This window comes from Leuciscus leuciscus, assembly GCF_965113295.1.
Source record: "Leuciscus leuciscus genome assembly, chromosome: 4".
NCBI classification, from domain to species: Eukaryota; Metazoa; Chordata; class Actinopteri; order Cypriniformes; family Leuciscidae; genus Leuciscus; species Leuciscus leuciscus.
The window spans coordinates 4,464,025-4,485,240 of NC_138728.1; the positions used below are offsets into that span (position 1 = coordinate 4,464,025).

The following is a 21,216-nucleotide window of genomic DNA, read 5'->3' on the forward strand; positions in this document are numbered from 1 at the left end:
ATAATAAAAAAAATCATATTTTTTTTCTACATGTTTTATTCAATACAGAAATTTGATAAATGCCAACCTCAAACTTGTCAATGTGAAAAACGTGCATAAAACGATTTTAAACTATACAGAATTGATTTGAACTGTTTACATAAATTAGTTTCTAAGATACACTCATTTATAGGCAGGCTTGGGAGGGTTACTTTAAAAATGTATTCCGTTACAGTTACAAATTACTTCATAAAAAAAGTATTCAGTAACGTAATCCAAGTACTATAATATGAAAGTAATGTAACTGATTACTTTGGGATTACTTCAAGGTCACGTATATAAATAAAGTCAAGCAAGAAGAAATATTATTAAACAATTTTTTTTTTTATTAAGAATTTGGTCCAGTGTACAATATTTGCAAATATATACACACATGCCTGAATATATATTTATGTAAAGGGCTATACAGACATCTAGTGGCTAATGTATGGTATTACAGATTATTTTGTTTTATTTTTAACTAATTTTTAACTAAAAAATAAAAACACAACATTTAACATTTTTCACAATCTACATATTAGTTTATTTTAAAATAGGCCTACATGTTGACTAAAGCCGTGATCTTTCTTAATTTGCCTGACTGGACGTGGGGCGTTGGCAGTGGGAGTTCCCCTACGCTACCTAGACAGCGAACATCCCGTTACGTGAGAAGAGATTAAGAAAGGACATTTTGGGTACTAAAAAAGCTACTCTCCTAATTTCTACAAAATAGCAGCGGAATTTCCATGAATTAAAAGCGATTTTACCCGCAGATCGTTTCTACTAGCAGTGATTCAATCTGCGTCTGAGGAGATTGTAGACAGCTGCTATTTGCACATGCACCAGCGCGTGGCACACGTGAGTCATTACTGGCAACAGAACCAGGAACTTCTGTAAAATCAAGCAGCGCTTAATATAGTGTTATTATGCCAAAATACTTATTTAGTTTTAAATTAAACCATTGTAATCCTGAAAGTATTCCCCCTTTTTTCAAAATGTAACTATAATCTGATTACTATGTTTTTTTACGTAACTGTAACGGATTACAGTTACTGGATTTTTGTATCCTGATTACATAACGCCATTACATGTATTCCGTTACTCCCCAACCCTGTTTATAGGTCTCTACAAATTGCGTAATATGCGTTTACAAATACAAAAGAAAAACAAACAAACAAACAAAAAACACAAAAATGCATTGCACATCATTTCTTTCTTTGGCTGCATACCTGGCTTTCTTCCTGATAAAACAATTTAAAACTATACAGAATTTATTTGAACTGTTTACATAAATTAGTTTCTAAGATACACTCATTTGAGTCTGTACAAATTGCGTAATATGCGTTTACAAAAACAAAGAAAAAAAAGAAAAAAAACACAATGCACTGCACGTCATTTCTTTCTTTGGCTGCACACCTGGCTTTCTTCCTGGGACGGATCTATTCCTTCAAGAAAGTCGGCTTCGTCCTTGAAACGGAATCTGGAGCCGATGAGCAGACGGAGAGTTCATCTTCATCGGACGCAATTAGTATTGCCAAAACATCCGCGTCCATGTACTTTCGTTTAGACTATGTTACGTGCGCGCGCGTGTGTGTGTGTGTGTGTGTGAATGTGCTTGCATTTGTAAAAGTGTATTTGTGAGTGTGTAAAGGAGAAATAAATGATAAAATGAAGCAATGATAAAAAGACAATAACGAAAAGAGAGAAACATACCAGTACAGCAAATGGGAGTCAAACGCATGGTCAAATGACGCAGCGTGTGACGTCACAACATGTGACAACCTTTGGGGTCATAGTGCACAGAACGTGATACGTCAATGAGCATCGGAAGATGTAACTATCAATCGCAGATCTACAGAACATGTGTGCAAAGACGTGCAATGCATTTTTGTGTGGTTTTTTTTTTTGTAAACGCATATTACGCAATTTGTACAGACTCATTAGAGGGTGAAAAGAACGCAACAGGAGCATGTTGGAGGCTTGATCTGAACATGTTACATCTCTGGTTTTGTATGCAAAAAGAGTTATTGAGCTAGCGATTTGGTTTCAGTTTCTATAGGCTCTTAAACAGACACACGCAAACGGGAGCGCCGGCGCTCCCGTCGGTCTTAAAGGGTTAAGGACTACAACAAACGGCTGGTAGAGACTACACAACCTTCCTCTAGGATTAGTGACATCACTAACCCTTAAATTTACATAAACCCCGCCCCCGGAACACGATTTATAGATTATCAAGACAGAATATGCTAATAAATGACCAGAAGATAACTACACATAAGCTACATAAATTCATCAACTAAACATTCAGAAATGTTCTGTTGCATTCTACATGTTGTCACTTCTTCTTGAGTCTCTCCATCATTGTCTGAATCCGGTTTGAACATAAATGGCTAAAAGTTTTTGATATTTTCAGTGTGTGTGAGTGCAAGCTGTTGAAGCTCCGCCCCCTGTGCCGGGAGCAGCAGCTCATTTGCATTTAAAGGAACAGACACAAAACGGTGTGTTTTTGCTCACCCTCAAAAATTGACAATTTTAACATGCTATATAAAAATATCTGTGGGGTATTTTGAGCTAAAACTTCACATACACACTCTGGGGACATCAGAGATTTATTTTACATCTTGTGAAAAGGGCATTATACCACCCCTTTAAATCGTACACATTTTCTCATCCATGTAAAAAGGGTCCGCTGTCAGCAGGTCAAAGGACTACAAAGTCATGTTTATTATATTTGCATTTAGTTCTTGTCGTTCACTGTACATTTACAAGCCTAGTAAAGGTTGAAAAAACTGTTTAAGCGAAGATCATTTATAGTAGCGGTTGTTTTTATACTTTATAGTTTTTATATTTAAAAATGTATATAAAATAATTTTAATATAATATGTATAATTTATATTTTGTGTATTTATTTACACTATTCCTCTCTCTCTTTCTCTGCATATAAAATAAATGATATGCAATATTTTATACTTCTAGTATATATGTGTGTATAAAGTCTGAAATCTGAAGTCTGATATAGTAATGACTGTGAGTAAATTAGAAGAGCCTCTTGATACTCACACTGGACGTCCAGCATCACTGATGAGTTCTGAGCGCCGTGTTCGTTCTGAGCTGTACAGACGTATCGTCCGCTGTGTGTCGGGTCGGTGTTGCTGATGGTCAGGTTCTGTCCGCTCTGCACTGGTTTCAGTGGTTCTTCAGTGTCTCTGCACCAGATGTAGTTGAGCACCGGTGGGTTTGCATCACTGCTGCAGCTCAGAGTCATTGAACGACCCTCCAGAACAAAACCAGATGCATTTACATGCGCAGATGTGTTTTTAGGAGCATCTAATGGAGGAGAGAAAAATGTAGGCCATCAAAAATTTTTTTTTAACAATTGTAAAGTCATTAATGCAATGAAATAAGACTAATGTAAGTATGGGAAGGAATTAGTGACAAATAAAAAAAACTTTTCAAGGGGGTGGTTGATTTATGATTTCACTTTTCTAACTTTAGTTAGTGTGTAATGTTGCTGTTTGAGCATAAACAACACTGCAAAGTGACAACGCTCAAAGTTCAATTGCTTTTTAAGGACTACAACAAACGGCTGGTAGAGACTACACAACATTCCTCCATGATTAGTGACATCACTAACCCTTAAATTTACATAAACCCCGCCCCCGGAACACGATTTATAGATTATCAAGACAGAATATGCTAATAAATGACCAGAAGATAACTACACATAAGCTACATAAATTCATCAACTAAACATTCAGAAATGTTCTGTTGCATTCTACATGTTGTCACTTCTTCTTGAGTCTCTCCATCATTGTCTGAATCCGGTTTGAACATAAATGGCTAAAAGTCTTTGAAATTTTCAGTGCATGCCTGTGTGAGTGCAAGCTGTTGAAGCTCCGCCCCCTGTGCCGGGAGCAGCAGCTCATTTGCATTTAAAGGAACAGACACAAAACGGTGTGTTTTTGCTCACCCTCAAAAATTGACAATTTTAACATGCTATATAAAAATATCTGTGGGGTATTTTGAGCTAAAACTTCACATACACACTCTGGGGACATCAGAGATATATTTTACATCTTGTGAAAAGGGCATTATACCACCCCTTTAAATCGTACACATTTTCTCATCCATGTAAAAAGGGTCCGCTGTCAGCAGGTTAAATGACTACAAAGTCATGTTTATTATATTTGCATTTAGTTCTTGTCGTTCACTGTACATTTACAAGCCTAGTAAAGGTTGAAAAAACTGTTTAAGCGTAGATCATTTATAGTAGCGGTTGTTTTTATAGTTTATAGTTTTTATATTTAAAAATGTATATCAAATAATTTTAATATAATATGTATAATTTATATTTTGTGTATTTATTTACACTATTCCTCTCTCTCTTTCTCTGCATATAAAATAAATGATATGCAATATTTTATACTTCTAGTATATATGTGTGTATAAAGTCTGAAATCTGAAGTCTGATATAGTAATGACTGTGAGTAAATTAGAAGAGCCTCTTGATACTCACACTGGACGTCCAGCATCACTGATGCGTTCTGAGCGCCGTGTTCGTTCTGAGCTGTACAGACGTATCGTCCGCTGTGTGTCGGGTCGGTGTTGCTGATGGTCAGGTTCTGTCCGCTCTGCACTGGTTTCAGTGGTTCTTCAGTGTCTCTGCACCAGATGTAGTTGAGCACCGGTGGGTTTGCATCACTGCTGCAGCTCAGAGTCATTGAACGACCCTCCAGAACAATACCAGATGCATTTACATGCGCAGATGTGTTTTTAGGAGCATCTAATGGAGGAGAGAAAAATGTAGGCCATCAAAAAATTATTTTTAACAATTGTAAAGTCATTAATGCAATGAAATAAGACTAATGTAAATATGGGAAGGAATTAGTGACAAATAAAAAATACTTTTCAAGGGGGTGGTTGATTTATGATTTCACTTTTCTAACTTTAGTTAGTGTGTAATGTTGCTGTTTGAGCATAAACAACACTGCAAAGTGACAACGCTCAAAGTTCAATTGCTTTTTAAGGACTACAACAAACGGCTGGTAGAGACTACACAACATTCCTCTAGGATTAGTGACATCACTAACCCTTAAATTTACATAAACCCCGCCCCCGGAACACGATTTATAGATTATCAAGACAGAATATGCTAATCAATGACCAGAAGATAACTACACATAAGCTACATAAATTCATCAACTAAACATTCAGAAATGTTCTGTTGCATTCTACATGTTGTCACTTCTTCTTGAGTCTCTCCATCATTGTCTGAATCCGGTTTGAACATAAATGGCTAAAAGTCTTTGAAATTTTCAGTGCATGCCTGTGTGAGTGCAAGCTGTTGAAGCTCGGCCCCCTGTGCCGGGAGCAGCAGCTAATTTGCATTTAAAGGAACAGACACAAAACGGTGTGTTTTTGCTCACCCTCAAAAATAAACAGGGTGTGCGTTCTGCCTCTCCGTCGCGGTGAACTTTTTTTTCTTGAGCACGTCTATAAACTGAAACATAACTCAGCGAATCCTTCTCACACATTTATGAGCCATATACCTTTATACACATTTAAGTGTGTACTTTTAAATAATCGGATTCAAACTGAAAACAAATATTCTCTGTTTAAGTAATTTGTATAAAACCAACAGGATGTCCAGTATCTCAAACGCTTGCTAATTACTTTTTAATTCGACACGCCCACTCGCGCAAAAGAGATTCACATGCAAATCTCCACATGGAACGCGAACGCCCTCGTTACCTCAAACACAAAACACCAAAACACTTCACAAGTCTCTGCTTTTCGTCCAGTTTGGAAGACACGTCTGAGCTTACATTGGATTTAACTCAGAAGAAGAAGAACGCGATTTGAAGACAAGAAAGATGTAAGGTAAGAAATTCTTACTTATTAGTTTATGGTATTGTTGCATAAACTTCACATTGCAGTTGAACTGTTGCTAGATATATGGTGAATATTATACTATTTAGACCCGTGTTTACTGTTAAATACTGTTTGTGGATATCTGCTCAAACATAGATATGTATAACCATAATGTTTAATATTTTGGAGCGCGATCGCGTTTGAATGTAGGCTATCATATTTTGGAGCGCGCTGTGGGTTTGAGTATCATATTTTGGAGCGCGCTGTGCGTTTGAATGCATCATATTTTGGAGCGCGATTGCGTTTGAAAGGAAAAATGCACCAAACATTAGGCTTTATGTTTTTACTATTATCTCATTTCATATCATCATAACAAATGGAAACATTTGAAGTAACATATGATAATCAATATATTTTTCTCTAGCGTAGTTGTTCTTGAAATCTTTTGGAAGATTTAATTTATTGTTATTATTATTTTATGCAGCACTGCGTAGCCTATGCCTACAAGGCACAACAAACCTGGTTTTCATTATATATTGTTGGAAACGTGTGTGTGTGTGTGTATTCTGTGAATTTTAAAAAGAAATTTTAACCAGAAAAATCTAAAATCTATTCCCAAAATCGTGCAGCCCTATAGTTTCTCTTGATATCAGTATGTTCACAGTTTTTTCTTTTTTTTCTTTTTTCTTTCAGGGACCAGATGCAACTGAGTCCTGCTGACTTCAACATTCACATGAGTCTCTGTACATGAACATGGTAAAGTGAAAATCAAACACCTTGGAAATGAAAGGTATGTTTTTAGGAATGGCACAAAGGTCTCTGTCTTTGGATCATTGTTTTCAATGTGCTCTTTTGTCATTTGTATTTTTGGATTGTGTTGTGTTGTAAATAAATCCAAACAATCTAAAAGCCATTCTTTTTTAAATCTCCTCATTCTTTGTGCAAGGTTGCTCTGAATGACTGGGCCTGATCGCTCCTAATAGGGCAGTTAGGGGAGTGTCTTTGTCTTTCTCAGGTGTGAAAAGCTTACATATTCATGAGATGACCACGCCTCTTCGCATATGGCTTTGTCACACAAAACACGTCTTAGAAATTTTAAATCAATATATTGTCTTATCTGAATGAGCAGTCAGGGTGATTTTCACATAGTTTTGGAGCAAATATTCTAGGCTATGTCATACAATTTTCAAAAGTCTTGTGAAGAAATAATCAGTATGGGTTTCATGGCCTTATTTCAGTGAGAATTTTTTTTTGTATTTTCACAAACCACGCATAAATGTCATTATCTCAAAACTACAAACTTTTACATACATGCTGCTGATATATTATTGTAGCAGAGTTTGTGCTGAATACAGTGTAATTAGACTTTAGCCATGAAAATGTCACTAGTAACAGAAAAAAACACAAATGTCAGAGCATGTCAGAACACCTCCAGGGCCCAGAAAACAGCTCAGACCTCAGAGGGTTAAAGGACTACAAAGTCATGTTTATTATATTTGCATTTAGTTCTTGTTGTTCACTGTACATTTACAAGCCTAGTAAAGGTTGAAAAAACTGTTTAAGCGAAGATCATTTATAGTAGCGGTTGTTTTTATAGTTTATAGTTTTTATATTTAAAAATATATATAAAATACTTTTAATATAATATCTATAATTTATATTTTGTGTATTTATTTACACTATTCCTCTCTCTTTCTCTGCATATAAAATAAATTATATGCAATATTTTATACTTCTAGTATATATGTGTGTATGTATCAAGTCTGAAATCTGAAGTCTGATATAGTAATGACTGTGAGTAAATTAGAAGAGCCTCTTGATACTCACACTGGACGTCCAGCATCACTGATGCGTTCTGAGCGCCGTGTTCGTTCTGAGCTGTACAGACGTATCGTCGGCTGTGTGTCGGGTCGGTGTTGCTGATGGTCAGGTTCTGTCCGCTCTGCACTGGTTTCAGTGGTTCTTCAGTGTCTCTGTACCAGGTGTAGTGGAGCACCGGTGGGTTTGCATCACTGCTGCAGCTCAGAGTCACTGAACGGCCCTCCAGAACAATACCAGATGCATTTACATGCGCAGATGTGTTTTTAGGAGCATCTAATGGAGGAGAGAAAAATTTAGGCCATCAAAAAAATATTTTTAACAATTGTAAAGTCATTAATGCAATGAAATAAGACTAATGTAATTATGGGAAGGAATTAGTGACAAATAAAAAATACTTTTCAAGGGGGTGGTTGATTTATGATTTCACTTTTCTAACTTTAGTTAGTGTGTAATGTTGCTGTTTGAGCATAAACAACACTGCAAAGTGACAACGCTCAAAGTTCAATTGCTTTTTAAAGGACTACAACAAACGGCTGGTAGAGACTACACAACATTCCTCTAGGATTAGTGACATCACTAACCCTTAAATTTACATAAACCCCGCCCCGGAACACGATTTATAGATTATCAAGACAGAATATGCTAATCAATGACCAGAAGATAACTACACATAAGCTACATAAATTCATCAACTAAACATTCAGAAATGTTCTGTTGCATTCTACATGTTGTCACTTCTTCTTGAGTCTCTCCATCATTGTCTGAATCCGGTTTGAACATAAATGGCTAAAAGTCTTTGAAATTTTCAGTGCATGCCTGTGTGAGTGCAAGCTGTTGAAGCTCCGCCCCCTGTGCCGGGAGCAGCAGCTCATTTGCATTTAAAGGAACAGACACAAAACGGTGTGTTTTTGCTCACCCTCAAAAATTGACAATTTTAACATGCTATATAAAAATATCTGTGGGGTATTTTGAGCTAAAACTTCACATACACACTCTGGGGACATCAGAGATTTATTTTACATCTTGTGAAAAGGGCATTATACCACCCCTTTAAATCGTACACATTTTCTCATCCATGTAAAAAGGGTCCGCTGTCAGCAGGTTAAATGACTACAAAATCATGTTTATTATATTTGCATTTAGTTCTTGTTGTTCACTGTACATTTACAAGCCTAGTAAAGGTTGAAAAAACTGTTTAAGCAAAGATCATTTATAGTAGCGGTTGTTTTTATAGTTTATAGTTTTTATATTTAAAAAGGTATATAAAATAATTTTAATATAATATGTATAATTAATATTTTGTGTATTTATTTACACTATTCCTCGCTCTCTTTCTCTGCATATAAAATAAATTATATGCAATATTTTATACTTCTAGTATATATGTGTGTATAAAGTCTGAAATCTGAAGTCTGATATAGTAATGACTGTGAGTAAATTAGAAGAGCCTCTTGATTCTCACACTGGACGTCCAGCATCACTGATGCGTTCTGAGCGCCGTGTTCGTTCTGAGCTGTACAGACGTATCGTCCGCTGTGTGTCGGGTCGGTGTTGCTGATGGTCAGGTTCTGTCCGCTCTGCACTGGTTTCAGTGGTTCTTCAGTGTCTCTGTACCAGGTGTAGTGGAGCACCGGTGGGTTTGCATCACTGCTGCAGCTCAGAGTCACTGAACGGCCCTCCAGAACAATACCAGATGCACTTACATGCGCAGATGTGTTTTTAGGAGCATCTAATGGAGAGAAAAACATTCAGGCAATTATGTTACGATTTGCAGTTCTAATTCTAGATGATCAGTCAGAATTGATTGAAATACGTCTTACACTGAACACGTAGCGTACGGGTCTCTTGTTTTGTGATCTGCTTCTGAAGCTGGTGTGTTACAGTGCAGGTGAAAGTGGCTAAATGATGACGGAGAGTTACAGTGAAGATCAGATCAGAGATGAGCTCAGTTTGCTCCTGACGCTGCTGTTGTGTGACGCTCTCGTTGAGGAGATGTTCAGGAGACGAGGTCCATGTGAGATTTGCTGGACGAGAGGAACAGAAGATCTTAGTCCAGCAGCGCAGATTCACAGAGCTTCCCTCCTTCACCTCCGTCACCTCCACCTCTTTCACCTCTGTCACCTCCGTCACCTCCTTCACCTTCTGCTGATCCTTAAACAGATTCACTGTGGGTTCGGGTGGAGAATCTACAACACATAGAGATACAGTCAAACATTACAGGATTATCATATCCAATAATGAAGGCACATATTTTACAGTAGTAGATTTATTTATTATTTATGTCCAGTAACATTATCCAACTCATTTTGCATCGCAGACATAAGCTATTTTCTGTGAATGTGCGAGACTTCCAATTCATAAGCCGCATATTAGTAAATGATTAGAAGAATAACTCTGCAGTAACTGGTAAAATTATTTGCACTACAAACCAGTGTGTTTATGATAATAAATCAAAATAATATGATAACAATTACTAGTTTGCAATATAAAGCAGCATAACAGACAGTTTTTGTACAAGTTAATAACTGGTAGTGAATGTCACCAGAAGCTTTGCACAATCATGTTACTAATGGCCGCGCCACACTTACATTTAGATAGAAGCAGCATGAACAATATGACACTCACTTATGACAGCAATTTCAACTTTGTATTCAGGTTTGTTGTAGTTATATTTCAGTCCTCCGCTGCCTTCAAGTCTGAAGTAATACGACCCATTATCACTCTGATGGACATTATGGAAGCGGGTGGTGCAGTTTTTCTCTGTAGGAGTGCCAAATATTTCTCCTTTTAACGATGCAGTGTCGGGGCGACTGGAGTTAAACACTACAGTGGGAGGGTTTCCGTCTTTATACCATATTCTATTTGAATCTTCAGTGAGGTCTTTTTTAAAACTTTGATCAATATCAAATGTGCAGGGTATGAAAACACAGGATCCATTTAGAGCTTCTACTCTCTTCGGCAGACTGATACTAAAGCCACAAAAAACTCCTAAAACACACAGACAAGAAGAACTGATCACACAGAGTTTACATGCAGAATAAACCGCTGCACTTATTCATATGGAAATGCTTTCAGAATATTAATTCAGCAGAGGAATAATCTATAAGAATGAAACCTTGTATCAGACATCCAGTGAGGAGGAACGTCACAGATATTTCCATCATTTACATTCACTCCACCTTACAACAGAAAATACAAACACACAATCATATACACTCTTAAAATAAACTGAAGAACCTTTAACATCCATTGAATCTTTCCATTCCATAAAAGCTTCTTTATAGTGAAAAAACAATGTTCTTTAGATTATTAAAAGGTTCTTCATATTAAGATTTTTTTTTTAAAGTGTTCACTGAAAGTTTCCATTAATTGTTCTTCTATGGAATCGCTGTGAAAAAACACTCTTTTGGAATATTTATTTTTTAGAGTTTATAAACTTAACAGCAGTTATTTCCTTTTTAAACTTGAATATGAATTTTTAGCTGTTGGTGTAAACATATTATTTTCTAAATCCAAATTCTAAATCACTGAAAAATGTAAAAAAAATTTTTTAGAAAGATTAAAAACAGTTTAATCTTGGACATGTTTAAAATCTCTAAACGACAGAAGTTTTAGTGTGTTGTGTGTAAATGACTTACCGGAGAAGAGTGAAAGAGCGACTGTGACTCTTCTACACTGGATAGAGGGAGATCTGTGTGTGAAAACAACACGTCTTTACTTCTATTAGAGTTTTACCACTTCCCCTTTCAGTCCGAACTAAATAACTATAGCCTGACTGAGTAATATATGCTAATCAGTATGAAGCTTATTGAATAATATTCAAAAAAATGTTTTTTTATATTTACTTGAAACATCTTGTGAGATCCAGTAACGCTTAATAATTACTAAATATTATTCAGGAATAAGTGTTGAATCACATTTAAAACGCAATCTGTTAAGGAAACATTAACATTTCATTTCTTCGCGTTTCTTACTTTTTAAGGTTGGCTATTATAGTATTACAGTAAGAAACATGGGAAATTCAGGACTAAATAGCTTGCAGATTCTTTCGTACCCAAGATACTGAGTGAAACCGAAAGCAGAACAGATTTCAGCAAATACTGCTGTTTTGTTTCATGTTTGTTTCTCTAATTCCGACACCGATGATCAAATGTATGGAAGCTTGTTTCCAATTACACCAATAAAAAATTAATTACTCTCAGTGTCACTTTCATCAAAAATTTGTCATTAAGAACCTTAAAAATAAAATAAGTTTTAATAAATATTTTATTTAGCGTATTAACAATGGTCTTGATGGAGGGAGGAGTCAGTTCTGCCACGCTCAGGTACACATTAGTGAATCTCGATCATATTAATCTCCTCATCAACAGCGATCATAATGGAGTGCTATTAAATATGAAGCAAAAGGCGCGGTCTTCAGACACATCTCAGAATAGCTCAGAAGATAACAACTTGCAGAGCTGCCAACTCTCACGCATTCAACATGAGATTCACGCTATTGACACTGACACGCTCTCACGGCACATGCATTTTATCACGCAGTGAAAAATCGTGAAGCAAAGAGAACATTGACACTAACAGACAAGACAGAGCAGGTTTAAATGATATGAAACAGTATATTTCTAATTCTATCAATTTTATTATGAAATTCAAACAATAAATATAATTTTAGCTCTCCTAAATGTGACGTGACAGATCGTGGCACGTGAACTGATCACATGGCCCGGCTCCAGCTTTGAGATATAAGGTGGGCCAAGTGAAATTCCTGGTGGGCCCAGAGTTATAACATTATTTGATTTTTTCCCTGTAACAAAACTTTATTTTATAATAAAAGAGGCAGGTCTTGAAAGGGATTCTACTTTATTTACAGGGCTCAACGCTAAGGAGCTTTTCTACAGTCAGTAATAAAACACCAAATGACCAAATTACAAACAGTAGCACAAATAAATGCAATCAGGGCAGGACTGAGGGGTCTGGGGCCTCTGGGCTTGAGTTTATGTAAGGGCCCTACATACACTAAAAATGACCTCAACTAGAACATCATTTTGGAGTAGCACAAAATACACAAACATAAAATATGCTTTGAGGTTTCTAGAACAATTAATATGCAACATGCCTAGCCTAGTCAAAGTTTAGAGGTAATATTAAATAGTCGTCATAATACAATAAAATACAGGCTGTGCTCCCTCAGTTGAGAGAAGATCAAAACCCTGAAATAACATTGAGCAATAAAGCTAGCATCTGTGTCCCTTCCCAGATAGCCACTGTACGCTGTAACGGAACAGGGCCGCAACCGCAAAACGATAGAGCCGGGCCTGGCACGCATCCGCCTCACGGACTCGTTCCTGAGTCCAAACGCACATCGGGCCGAAGCCGTTTCTGGTCTGTTTTTAGGGGTTGTTGCGGATATGTGCCAGCGCCGATCCAGCACCGCCTGATCATCCCGTTACAGATGCGTAACGGGTGCGTGAAACGATTCCGCCTACCGGAGCTGTGCCGGATGTGTTACGATTCCACTTAAATCACCACTGGATTGTCCTTTTGCCTTATTTTCGGCATTTTTGTCAGTTAGGGTATCATAGTAACCTATGCTACCTAGGCATACATAAAGTTATTTTATAATAATGCTCTGTCTATCTACAGTAATTATCTTATATAGTTTTTCTGTGTAAAATAACTATGAAGTTATGTATAAAAATGCAATAAGTACATACATTCAAATATAAAGTTTGTATATTTACAGTTTTAATTTTTGGTCAAAGTTGTGAAACTAGACCTGCAATCTCTAATTAAGTACTTAATAGCAAATGTACAGTGAATTTCTGTTAAATTAACTAAACATACAAGTACGGAATACCTGCACACTTACAGTATTCATTAAACAAACACTGAACATCAAGATACGTGAATGATAGGAAATACAAGCTTAGTATAGAATTTAGAACATGTAAAAATATCCACATTAAAAGGCAATTGCTGTATGCCTTTATACTCTAATATAACTTGTTTTAAACATTTACAATTACATTTTTTCCAAAGTGACTTAAAATTAAGAGAACAATAGAAGCAACAAGTGCAGTGACAAGTCCCAGTTAGTGTAGCACAGTGCACAAATTATTTTTTTATTAAAACAAAGATTTAGTATTATTGGGTCAAGTGTTTATGAAAAGATGGATCTTTAGCAGTTTCTTGAAAATGTGTTGAGTTGGGCAGGTCATCCCACCAGCAGGGAACAGTCCAGGGAAAGGTCAGTGAAAGTGATTGTGTGTCTCTTTGGGATGATGGCACCACAAGGCGCCGTTCACTTGCAGAACACAAGCTTCTGAAGACACACAGATCTGAAGCAGTGAGTTTAGGTCTTGCTGCAGCATCTGGATCAGTTGCAGAGGTTTGACTGATGCTGGAAGAGCTGCAATAGTCCAGTCTGGATAGAACAAGAGCTTAGACAAGGAGTTGTGTGGCTCCGATAGGAAGGGCCGGATCTTTCTGATGTTGTATAAGGCAAATCAGCAGGATCACACAGCAAGGATGGTTTGGCTGAAACCATAAGCAGTTCTGTCTTGGCAAGGTTGAGTTGAAAGTCATTCATCCAGCAAGAATTTTCCATCAGGTAGGCTGAGATGCGAGCAGCAACCGTCAGATCCTTTAGCTGGAATGAAAGGTAGAGATATGTGTCATTAAGTGATAGGAAAAGTCATGTTTCTAAATGAAAAAGCCTAGTTACGCTACCAACAACAACAAAAAAATTAAATAGATGGGTGGAATCTAACACAATCGTGGTCTTACTGTAGTAAAACCAAACCTTGTGCAGTGGCCTCACAAGGATCAAATGAATATTCATATGGGAAAATATAGTATAAAACAAATGACATTTTCTGCCACTTTTAGTGAAATCATATGGAATCAGAAGACTCGGCCATTACAATATTTTAAATTACTTCTTCCCATACCTTGTTTGCCATGATAATTCTGCTTTCCACTTGACCTGAAATCACAAAAAAAAAAAAAAAAAAAAAACTCAGTATTACATTTACACATGTAAGAATATGTTCCACTGAGACAATGCAAAACCTAAACTGACTATGATCTGGAAGCTGAGCAGGAAAGGCTAACAGTGAAGTTTTGAGCTGAGACACCTAACCTTAGGGGTGTAAGTTAACTGTCTGTTCATCTGGATCAATGCAATTTTCATAACCAATGATCAAAAGTATCCTATGAAAAAGGCTACTATGATGACCCCAGGCCATCCAAAATGTAGATACGTTCATTTCTTCATCAGAACACAAACATTCTATCAACTTTTATTTTATAAGCCTAATATATGCACATATATGCATTCTAGATAGCTACGTGTTGGCAAGCAGATGCAGCCAGAATATGCAATTTATCATGTTGTGTTCATATTCTAGTCTCATGTGCTTTCCTGTATCAAGTACAGTATTTACTGAATTCGTTTTCTTAACAGTCTTGAGATAACGTTAGCCATGTTTAACCCTTACGAAAATTAACTATGGTTTAACCACAAAGAAAAAAAACAAGAAAAAAAACATGGTAGGCCAGCTAGGCCTATTTGTTTTTGTAGTATAACTGTGGTTATTAAAAATGGTAATAAAAATTGGTTAGTTAAAACCGAGGATATTTTTTTAAGAGAAGAATTTTCAGCTTCCAGACAGTGATTCAAAATGTCCCGCCATTTAAGAGATTGATTTACTGACAGATACTATCGCGTATTAACGAAGATTTTATTCACAATTAAACGGACTTTGATATGTATAACAAGTCTACGAAAGCTTGTTTTAGGTCTTTTGAGGTGTGGGTTCAACTGATCTTTCTTAAAACAGATGGAAAATGTAAAGACGCATGCTACATTTTCAGTGTTTTGCCCTCCAGCTCTCGCCAGTTATGACAGAACATAATTTAAGAATGCTAACGTTAGCTTGAAAACTGTAAACGTAACACAAATGTAATATAAAATATCGTCCACATGTAACTTAGTATATGAGACTCTTACCTCAGCCGGTGATCGGTTGGCATGATGTCCGCTGACGAACAAGGCTCACAGAAAAGGGTGTTATTTCCAAAGAATCCAAACGGACTGACAGACAACAGCTCCTGCTCACGGCTGCTCTTGACGAACACGATTGCTTTGAACCACTGTTGATCTCACAGTCTACTTCACGAGAGTAGACTGAATTCAAATCTCCCGCTTGCCCAAACTCGATCCTGATCAGCTAACGTTAACCGTTGTGGGCGGGAGTAAACAGCGGAAAAGTAATGGCGGCGAATTTGAATCTGCGTCATCTCGCGCGCGCGCGCACTCACACACACACAAAGCCCTGAATGTGCAGCAACGGCAAATGCCTTTTATTTGCAAATATTTGCTGTATAATGACAAAACGGTAAAAATCTGTAAAAAAAATACAGACAATTACTTGTAAAATTACACTTTTTTTTTACAGTGTGTGCTGTAACGGACCTGTTGCTGTATAGTTTTTAAACACTGATAATATTGTTCAGCTTAATGACAATGCATTTATCTCATGCTCTAAGATAGAAAAATAAATATGCAGACAGGTAACCATGTTGTTTTGAAAATGTTTATTCCACGGAGTTCTTCACACAGTTTGAGAAAAGTATTTCGGATGTGGTCCACATCAGGTAGTCTCTGTCAAAACAGTGTTGGCTCAAATCTGTTTTGCAGATATGGGCCAGAGCAGTTTTTAGCCCTTTTTTAAATGCAGTCGGCTCAGATATGTATCACAGATTCGGGCCACACCAGTGTAGCCTATGTGAAAACAGTATCGGCTCAGATTCATATTGCAGATCTGGACCAAATCAGTGTCAGACACAGCTAATGTCTTTCGGTTACCTATGGGAAAAGTGATCTGGGCCAGATCTGTAAAATGATATAAATACTGAACTGATGGCAGTTAGATTGTTTAAGCTGAAACCTCTGTCTGGCACGGATCTGGTTCACAATCAGAAAACGTCTCTAAGATAGAAACGGAGGCAAGGGGCTTAAAACGGATCCGTGCCAAATGTAATTGCTATCTGGGTTATGTCAGATTATTTCATTTTAATCAGTAAATTCGGTCAGAATAAGAAAGACACTGTATGACTACCAATCAAATGAGATCAAATCAACAAAATGCATCTTTGGATTTAATGCAGCTCAGACATAGCATGAACTGATTTAAACAACAATTATAATTGCATAATCAGTGTTGGGTTTAATGCTGTTAGCAAGGTTACAGACTGACAGATGAAGATCAGGATAAAGTTCAAATGCACTTCAAAAATACTTTTTAGAAAGAGTCATTAGTACAGTAATCTAATTACAATGTTGAAGCTTATGAATTGAAATCTACGTCTACGTCATCGACGTCATTGTTCGTTACTGTGTTTAGTTTACGGTGTAGGAAGTGGGGCGTGACCAAGATGGCAGCCTGAACGGTCGCAATTTTGAGTGCTTGCACCAAGTTGTCCTATAAATGTTGCTTATAAGCAGTAATTAGATGTTCTGGTTCTTTATTGAGCTGTAATAGTCTGTTGCATCTTTGACAACTTCTTTTTGCTTCACCATGGTTCGTAAAAGAGGGCTCTCAGCGTGTTCTGAAAAGGAAAAAGGGTAATGCTAGTGCTGCTAGCACAAGCACAATCTCAATGGTTAGCAGCGGGCATGATTATGTTGTCAGCATGAGCGAAGAGGATTCATTTAGCCTGGCAGAAGAGGAGTTCCCAGCTCTGCCTGCTACTCCAAGCAAGCCACCAGCTGCTAAAAAAAAGGCCAGTGATAATACGAGTGTTGATATTTCCTATCAGCTGGCGAACATAACGCAGCTGATTAACTGCCGCTCTGACGCGATAGATCGAAAGATCTCCGACCTGAGAGAAAAAGTGGATGCTGTGTCGTCTGATTTAAAAACGGTCACAGCAAAGGTGGTGTGCTTGGAGCGGCGCGTGGATCAAATTGAACAGCCAGTTAACAAAATGGAGAGAAGAATGGATGATCTAGAAACCTACATGAGACGGCGCAACCTGAAGATCATAGGCATTCCAGAGGCAGCTGATGAAAATATTCGTCTAGAAGTCATCAAGATTTGTCGAGCTGTTCTTCCCAGCGAAAGTGATAAGCTTCCAGGTGCCATTGATGTTGTTCACCGTCTCGGGAGTGAGCAGCAGAGTAGCGGTAGGCCTAGAGCAGCTATTCATGGATTTCATCCGGTCCCTTTCCACAGGTGTATTAATCAAGCACAATGCAGTCTGCATTCATAATCTAGGTGCTTGATTTTATACACCTGTGGAAAGGGACCGGATGAAACCCATGAATACTACAGTTTTCCACGCGCTCCTACAGAGATGCAGTTTGGAAGGCTGCCAAAAGCTCCTCGTATTTGCGGGACAAGGGTTTGCAGTTCAGAGAGGATTTTTTCAAAGGAGATCGCGAGAGAAGGATGAAGTTGTGTCCGGAAGTTCAAAAAGCTCGAGCGGCTGGGAAAACTGCTTACTTTGTTGGAGGCAGAGCCTTTGTACAAGGGCAAGGTGAAATTATCCTCACGGTCGACTGAGTTAGGAACTAATGCTGTTAAAGACATGTGGGCTTCTGTTGAAGAGTTGAAGATATAAGACGCGTGTTTGCGTGATCTTGTATATCTGCACTTTTGGACAGTTACTGTTTCAGTGGTTTTTAATTTTTTTATTGAAGAGATGCTTATTTGCACAAAATACAAGTCTTTATGGTGCTACATTATGTGGTCGACCTTTTTTGCCAACTTTATTTTAATATACTGACTGTTATAAGAGGTTATAAGTTGTTTTGTTGTTTCAGAGTTAACTTTGTTGTTCATGTCATTTTCCATTATATCTTTGAATGCCAGGGGTTTAAGAGATAACGTTAAGCGTAAGGCTTTGTTTTTGTTCACTAAGAGATTTAATAATGACTTTGTATTTTTTCAAGAATCTCACTCTATTACTTCTGATGTTAACTTTTGGAGATCACAATGGGGTAGTGATATTTGGCTGTCTCATGGAACAGAACACTCAGCAGGGGTTTCTTGCCTGAAAAATAATTATAGAGGTGAGGTTTTGCATTCGGATATTGATGAAAATGGCCACTTTATATGCTTAATTATAAAATGTTTTAATGTAATTTTTATAGTAGTTAATATCTATGGATATAATTGTAAATCTGATAATGACCAGTTATTATGTTCGTTGGAGGAAAGACATTGGTTATCCAAATTTCCTGATTCTTATTTAATTATAGGGGGTGATTTCAATGTTGTTTTAAATGAGTCAATAGATAGGTGGCCTCCAAGACGACCTTCAAATTTAAATACAAATTTGAAACTGTTTATGGACAGATTTCATTTGATTGATATATGGAGAGAGAAAAATTTAGATGATATTGTGTATACTTGGAGTAACAAGGATGGCAGTAGACGTTCTAGGATTGATTTTTGGCTTGTCTCTAACCATTTTGATGGGAACAATATTTTGGTTAATGTTTTGCCAACACCATTAACTGACCATAAGGCCATATTAATTACAATTAATATTTCTCCAAACACAAATTGTAACAAGTATAATTCATACTGGAAAATGAATAGTTCTTTGCTTAAATTAAGTGCAGTTAAACAGGAATTGGAAAAACTCATTAATTATTATTGGATTAAAGCTAAAAAGGAAGGGTTGTTTAGTCATAATTGGGAATTATTAAAATTTGTAATTGGAAAATATTTGAGGAAGTATAGTAGCACATTAGTTAAATCACAACGTCTTATGGAAGAGAAAGTTGTTAGTGAAATCTTAGCTATTTCTAACATTTCTGCGGTGGACCTGGTAGAAGGACAGAGACTGCGTCTAACAGAGCTGCAAAATGAGCTTGATAAATTGTACAAAATGCGAGCACAAGGTGCTTTCATTCGATCAAGGCAAAAATGGTTAGAGCATGGAGAGCAGATGTCTGCTTATTTTTTTAATCTTGAAAAGTCAAGGGCAAAACTAAATTCTGTTTCTAAAATGAATATTAATGGCTCTATTACAGATAATGACACAATTTCTAGCTTTTGCTATGATTATTACTCTAAATTATATACTTCTAAATTCAGTGAGCATAATATGACTTATTTTGGTAAACAGCTTAAGAATGTTAAAACAATTACTGAGGAGGACCAAAAATTATGTGATTTTCCAATAACTATTACGGAAATTAAGCAAGCTATTGAACGTTTAAAATGTAATAAATCACCCGGTAATGATGGAATTACTGCGGAGTTCTATAAGCAGTTTTCTGAGATTCTTGCCCCGTTTCTTTTTGAAGTATACTCTGAAAGCTTACAGTGCTCACAGCTTCCTACAACTATGACGCAAGGTATAATTTGTTTGATTCCTAAGCCCAAGAAAGATTTGTTGTTTATTGATAATTGGAGGCCCATTAGTTTGTTGAATAACGACTATAAAATATTTGCTCAGATATTTGCCCAAAGATTCAAATTAGTATTAGATTCCATTATTGATGAAAATCAATCTGGGTTTATGAGAAACCGTCATATATGTAACAATATTAGACTTATTTTTGATCTTATTGATTATTCTGACCTTATAAAAGATGATAGCTTTATACTTTTTTTAGACTTTTTCAAAGCCTTTGATTCTGTTGAGCATCCTTTTATTTTCTACTGTTTAGAACACTTTGGGTTTGGGGCTTATTTCTGTAAATAAATAATTAAATAATGGCACTACTCAAAGATTTGATTTGGAAAGAGGAGTTAGGCAAGGCTGCCCAGTTTCTGTTTACCTTTTTCTTATTGTTGGCCAGGTGTTTTGTCACTTTATTAAATCATCCAATTTAAAAGGAATTCAAGTTGAAGAGAGAAGTGTCCTGATAAGTCAGTTGGCTGATGACACGGTTCTTTTCCTGAAAAATGTTGATCAAATTCAGTCAGCTGTCAAGATCATTGACATTTTTTTCCAGTGCCTCAGGTCTTTGCCTTAATTTACAAAAATGTGAACTATTTGCTTTAAAAAGCTGCCATTCCAGAACTATTTGTAATATCCCTGTAAAGGATGCACCAACTTATTTGGGTATGGTTATTACTAAAAATGAGCAGGAGAGAATCTCACAAAATTTCGACCCGGTGATTAGAAAAGTAAAGAATAGATTTAATATTTGGTTGCAGAGGGACTTGTCTCTCAAAGGGCGTGTTCTGCTGGCTAAAGCGGAAGGTATTTCTAGGCTTACTTATGTAGCTTCCTCAATACACTCGGATAATAAAATAAATAAGATAATTGATCAAATGATGCTGAATTTTTTGTGGAAGAACCGTATACACTATATTAGAAAATCTGTAATTGTTAATTCATATAAAAATGGGGGGCTTGATTATTTAGATTTTTCTATTTTAAATAACACTTTCAAAATTAACTGGATGAAATATTTTCTAAAAAACACTGATTCTGTATGGAATATAATTTCTAAATCGGTTTTTGACAAACTTGGTGGTC

General features: G+C 36.6%; 1 protein-coding gene and 1 long non-coding RNA gene across 30 annotated transcripts in view; both read right to left on the minus strand.

Moving 5' to 3' along the window:
* LOC309497957 (sialic acid-binding Ig-like lectin 14) overlaps positions 1-21,216 on the minus strand; it is a 216,727-nt gene that overhangs the window by 117,114 nt on the left and 78,397 nt on the right. For 2 of the 29 annotated variants that reach the window (XM_082168378.1, XM_082168375.1), the window contains exons 1-4: positions 11,349-12,094; positions 10,826-10,889; positions 10,336-10,698; positions 9,832-9,896 (exon numbers count right to left, since the gene is read on the minus strand). The exons of 1 other annotated variant lie outside the window; for it this stretch is intronic. In XM_082168378.1, the coding sequence (XP_082024504.1) occupies positions 9,832-9,896; positions 10,336-10,698; positions 10,826-10,874 (477 nt within the window). In that variant the 5' untranslated portion in view covers positions 10,875-10,889; positions 11,349-12,094. Of the gene's footprint in view, positions 1-9,798; positions 9,897-10,335; positions 10,699-10,825; positions 10,897-11,348; positions 12,145-21,216 lie in introns of those variants that run through there. 26 more of the 29 variants (XM_082168358.1, XM_082168389.1, XM_082168379.1 and 23 more) reach the window with 22 other exon arrangements.
* Positions 14,337-15,961, minus strand: LOC309498007. The gene is made up of 3 exons (XR_014205801.1): positions 15,722-15,961; positions 14,661-14,695; positions 14,337-14,359 (listed from the first exon to the last, which is right to left on the minus strand). It is a non-coding gene; the product is annotated as an uncharacterized lncRNA (long non-coding RNA).